The sequence below is a fragment of the Poecilia formosa genome, unplaced genomic scaffold (genome assembly GCF_000485575.1).
Source record: "Poecilia formosa unplaced genomic scaffold, Poecilia_formosa-5.1.2 Scaffold497, whole genome shotgun sequence".
Lineage (NCBI taxonomy): Eukaryota > Metazoa > Chordata > Actinopteri > Cyprinodontiformes > Poeciliidae > Poecilia > Poecilia formosa.
Genome location: NW_006800436.1, coordinates 258,674 through 264,080, shown reverse-complemented (window position 1 = coordinate 264,080; position 5,407 = coordinate 258,674). Strand labels below are relative to the sequence as shown.

Here is a 5,407-nt window from a genome sequence, read left to right as displayed (position 1 = left end):
CTGCAGCTGAGTGAAGATGCTGCAGCTGAGTGAAGATGCTGCAGCTGAGTGAAGATGCTGCAGCTGAGTGAAGATGCTGCAGCAGAGTGAAGATGCTGCAGCAGTGATTGATGGAGTTTCAGGAATAACGAAGAAACTCTGAATCCTGAAACATTTTCTGGTTTCTGATCCGTCCAGGTGTTTGCTGGACTCCAAACATCCAGAGTTTAAATCCTGATCAAATAAATCTGTCAAATCATCATTTTAATAATTCATCTGCTTTAACAGTTTAAATGATTATCAGAGTTTTTATGTCTCTGTGTTTCGCTGAAACACGTTTAGTTTCCTGAATCAGCAGAAATATTCATCCAGAAAAACTAAAGATTAAAAATGAGAGATGAAGGCGGGAAATAACAAAAAATAAAGTTATTTAGTAAACAAAAACAAAAAGTTTGTTTATTTCTGTCCTAGTTTTATTTCTGTTTTTTCTCTGTTTATTATTCTGTTAATATTTTGAGTGTCTGGTTCATGTTCAGAACCAGAAGCGGCTCTGAGAGCAGAACTCTGCAGCTGCAGGTGTGAAAACAGACGCTGCCGTCCAGCCAGCAGCTCTGAGTCACCTTTGACCTCCTGGTCTGATCCCACAGTGACTGCAGGTTGTTCTAACCGGGTCCGGTTCCAAACCAACCGTCTGCATGTTGCAGAGCAGCAGAGCGGCCTGTTAAATCCTGCGGACCTTTTCCCAGCTCCATTACTGACATTCCTCACATTCCTGCCAGGAAAATCCCTCGAGCTTCATCAGACGGCGACAAACCGTCAGGAACCAACCAACACCGAACCCTGAGCCCACTGGGACTGGTTCTGGTTCTGGTTCTGGTTCACCCTCCACTCTGAGCCACACATAACAAAATAATCCCACCAGATCTTCAGCTTCGTTAGCTGAAGATCATCTTCATGGTTTTTAATCTGAATCTGTTTTTGTTCAGAAACGCTGCAACACGACACAAAGAGAAACATGAAGATCAGAGAGGAGGAACAGAACATCCAGAAAACATCAAAGAAAAACCACAACAAGGTAACAAACTGGAGAAAGACACAAAAAACTAAATGAAGACAAAATGTGTCAATGTGGAACGAAAGAAAGTCACAAAGAAACTCGAATCCAGGAGAGAGAAACTAAATTAAACACAAAGTTTTAAAAATAAAACTTCAGCCCAGAGGACCAATGATCCATATTAGCTGATAAACTTTTCCTCAGACTGATCAGCTGACAGACAAATTCAATTACCAAAGTTCACTAAGCCCCGCCCCTTCTGAGCCACGAGCCAATCAGATCTCCAGGATCCACCACTGCTCTCAGATCAGCTGATGGTTTTTCTTTTTCACTTTCAGTTAAAAAGTCCTGCTCATTATGCCAACAGCGTTGCTATGGTTACCATTTAAGCTTTTCAGTGTGTGTCTGTTTCAGCTGACAGCAGCCCCAATGAAAAACACACACACACACACACACACACACACAAAGCCAAGGTCCTTCCAAAGAGTCAACACACACACACACACACACAGGCCTGTCTGAACCTTGGATCTTCAGTCTCAACAATCAGACGTTTTACTGAAGTTCAGGAACAAAAAACTAAAATCCTGATAAGAAGCAGAAACGGTTCTGAGTCTCAGGATGAAGGAGAGTGAAGGTTATTCATGCCTCTCAGTGAAACATTGAACATTTTTACTAACATAATCAAACCAGATCCGTCTCCATGACGTCACAGTTTTCTCTCTTTTTGCTGTTTTTAATTAAAGAATCGTTCCGGGTCGTTGAGCCACTTCAGGTTTTATATTTCAGGTGAATCCCTGTTTACCTCAGACTCCCAGCATGCATTGCGTCACACTACGTTCTGGACAGCAAACTAAGCATGACGAGTGTTTCTGTAAATGAATCAGATGTCTGGTCATATTTCAGAGGGTTTATTGTTAATTATTTTAATGTTTCTGAGTTGATGTAAATCTGCGCTGTCCCTTTAAGAAGCTGTTCTGGAAGGAGGATCTCAGTCTGAGTCAGTCTGACCCTTCAGAGCCAAACTCCTGCAGCTTCTGGGTCATTTCTGCACCTGATCCAGAACCTTCACAGACCAAACCGGAACACACCAGGCCCATGTGTTAGAACGGCCTAGTCAAAGTTTAGGCACAAATCCAGAAGAAAATCTGTCTCAAAACTTTAAAACAGACATTAACAGACAACCTCCATCCGATCTGACTGAGTTTATGAAGCTTTACAAAGAAAAATGGGCAAAAGTTACATCTGGATCTGGAGGTTAAAACAGAATCGATTCTCAAATGTTTACAAATGAAAAACTATTTACAACTATATTTTCTTTCATGCATCTAAAGGCATCTGTGTTGCTCCGTGTCCTAAGATCTTAGTAAATAAGCAAAACCTTCTGATTGTAACCAAACATGCAATGATCTATGGGTGTGAAAACTTTATTTAGTCTGAACTCCTTCAAAATGCCCAGAAAACGTCCAGCGTCCTGTAAAACCCCAACAGGTTAAAATAACTTTTATTTCATTCCTGGACGACCAGAAGTTTCTGTAAAATGTTCTGAACTTTCCAGACGTTCTGCTGCTTGTTGATCAGCGAAGATTTTAGCCGACAGTTTAACTTAAAACCATCTTCCTCCAGGCGGACCTGGCCGTCCTGGAGGAAACGCAGACAGCGGTCCATTCAGAACCAGAACCGTCCTGCTAACTGAACATCTGCCAGACAAAGACTCCGTCCTGTCAGCTGCTTCCCAAACAGCCGAGCTCAACGATCCACATTTCTCCCTGATTTCAGACTCGATCAGGTGAGGATGACAGTAATGATTCCCTCCATCTTCCTCTCATGTCGAGACAGGAAGTCGATTTTTCTTTCTCTGATGTTGAAGCATTAAATGATCTCTGATCATTTCAGCTTTCCAGAAATGAAACATGGATGTTATAAACGCTGTGAGTTTAACCAGAAACCCGCTGAGTCCAGAACCAACCCAACAGACCATCTGGACCCAGAGAGGCCAAAAGGTCAGAACACTGAAACACTGGAAGAAAACCCGGTTCTGATCCAAACCCTGAAGCTGAGAGACCAGATTCATCCACAGATTCATCCTGAACTAAAAAGATCAAAATAAAACTGATCAACCAGAAAACAAACTTTTTACTTTACATCAAATCAACTGATAAAGAAAAAGACTGAAAATTATTCCTGTTCAGGAAGAATTGACCTTAAAATCAAAATATGCAAACAAAATAAATATCAAAAAACACGTTTGAGTTACTCTACACTTTGCTTTGGTTTTATTCATTAAATTGTAATAAAATTTAAATGTCAGAGAAAAGATGAATCAGTCGCTCCTCAAAAAATCAACTCAGGATTTCAGACCAAAAATGTTTTATCCTGATTTTCTGTTTAAATTTAGTTCAAACCCAGAAATCATCTAAAATCAAAGATATTAAATATAAAAACAGATGAAAGCTGCAGAAACTCATCAATAATAACTATCAAAACCATCAAATTCCTCCTGAACTCACAGAAACAAACAGATTAAATTCACTTGGTTTTAATGATTCACTCAAAATCTTCATCACTAAAATGATCATCATCATCATCACTAAACGTTTTACTGAAGTCTGAAGGGAGCCGAGACGTTTTGTCCTGATGTTTCATGATGTATTTATATTTATATTATGATGAAACCAGAAAATGTCCAGATCTGATTTTTCTTTCATCATTTTGACTCAAATGGAGAAAAACTGAAACATCCTCAGATTTCATTTAAATCTGTTTTGTTCTCTGATATTTGATCCTCCATCAGACCCACTGGGTTGTTTAAACTGGACCCAGTCAGAACCGCTGCGGGTCGGGTTCTGTTGGTTTAGTTCATCAGAACCTGGAGAACCGCAGAAAAGATGATTTTCATCTCCTCTGGAAATCAGAGCAGAAACAGACCAACTGCAGAGGAAATGAAGTCAGAAATGGTTTCAGGAAGTTTCATGTCAGACTGAGTCACAAACTCAGAAATAATCGGTTTATTTATATCATTAAATAAAAATGTTCATGTATTCAGAATAAAAGCTTCACAGTCTGGAGGTCAGGACTTAAACCTGGGTCAGTAATAATAACTGATAAACTTCCACAACAACCTGCAGATAAACTTCATCAACCAGAAACAACAAACCGAATCTTCCAGTTTCTCAGGAGAAACTTTCATTTCAGCAGAAGAAGAAAAATATCTGAGAATCCAAATAAAGAGAAGCTGCAGTTTGTCCAGATTCTTCACATCTGGATCAGAACAAACAGAAACGAGTCAAACTGAGTCGGTTCTGACAGAAACTTTTAAAATCTGATCAGAACATTTCCTCAGGATTACAGCAACTTTATGATATTATAAAGGTTTAGTCTCATGTTGGTCCTGAACATAACATGATCCAAAATCATTCTCAGTTTTAGAGAAATTATTTTACAAATCATTTAATTTATTGAAATAAATGTTTAATATTAACAGAAAAAGGAGGAATAAAGAAGATTAAACAGGATTTTTCTCGATAAGTTCCTGAACTTTCGCAGGTTTGTGGAAATAAATGTGAACTGAGTGAAACTGAACCTGTCAGAGAAATGAATTCACGATCAGACCGGAGTTTGAACCCGGAGCTCCGGAGCTCCACCGGCCGCAGCCTCACCCTTTCTGTCCGGGTCGGTGCAGCAGCAGCGGCCGATGCTGAGCAGCAGCAGCGGCAGCAGCGCCGCTCCTCCGGGCAGGAAGTCCATGGAGACGGTCCGGTTCGAAACTAGAGTCCGGCAGGTCAGATGAGTCTGTCGGACTGCTGCTCCATGCGCCGACCGATCCGATCCGATCCGATCCGGGAGGGAAGCTGAAGCTGAATGACGGGTCAGAACACATCCAGGGCTCAGCCCAACACACACACACCTCCAACACACACCTCCTCCAACACACACCTCCTCCAACACACACCTCCTCCTCTTCCGGTTGATTTGGTCTTAATGACGTGCAGATCAGTTTGTTTGAGCAGATCAGAGTCAAACGTTTCCCAGAAAGTTCAGAACAGGAAGACAAACAGAACAAAAGCAAAAAGTTTAAAGGAAACATGAAAAAATCTAAACGCCACCAAGCAGCTGGACTGAGAAACATTTAGTTCAACAGAAACTTCAACATGATTTTCATGTTTTTACTCATATAAACATTCTGCAAAGAACAAACCTGAAATATTAATTTATTAATAAAGCCAACAAATACAACCAAAACATGCAAAAATAAAACATAAAAATCACATTAATTGTTGAAATAAGTAAATATTTTTATTCAGAAGTCAAAAGTAACAAATAATTGCAGAGAAAAAATATCAAATTCTTTTTTTATGTTATAAAATATTTTAT

The 5,407-nt window shown here is 39.9% G+C and overlaps 1 protein-coding gene across 2 annotated transcripts in view; it reads right to left on the bottom strand.

The window, feature by feature from the left end:
• Window positions 1-5,407, bottom strand: part of LOC103156750 (melanoma receptor tyrosine-protein kinase) — a 36,646-nt gene that overhangs the window by 22,323 nt on the left and 8,916 nt on the right. Inside the window, exon 2 of one of the 2 annotated variants that reach the window (XM_016664567.1) lies at window positions 4,693-4,745. In XM_016664567.1, coding sequence (XP_016520053.1) covers window positions 4,693-4,745 — 53 coding nt within the window. Of the gene's footprint in view, window positions 1-4,692; window positions 4,947-5,407 lie in introns of those variants that run through there. The other variant, XM_007578907.2, reaches the window with a different exon arrangement.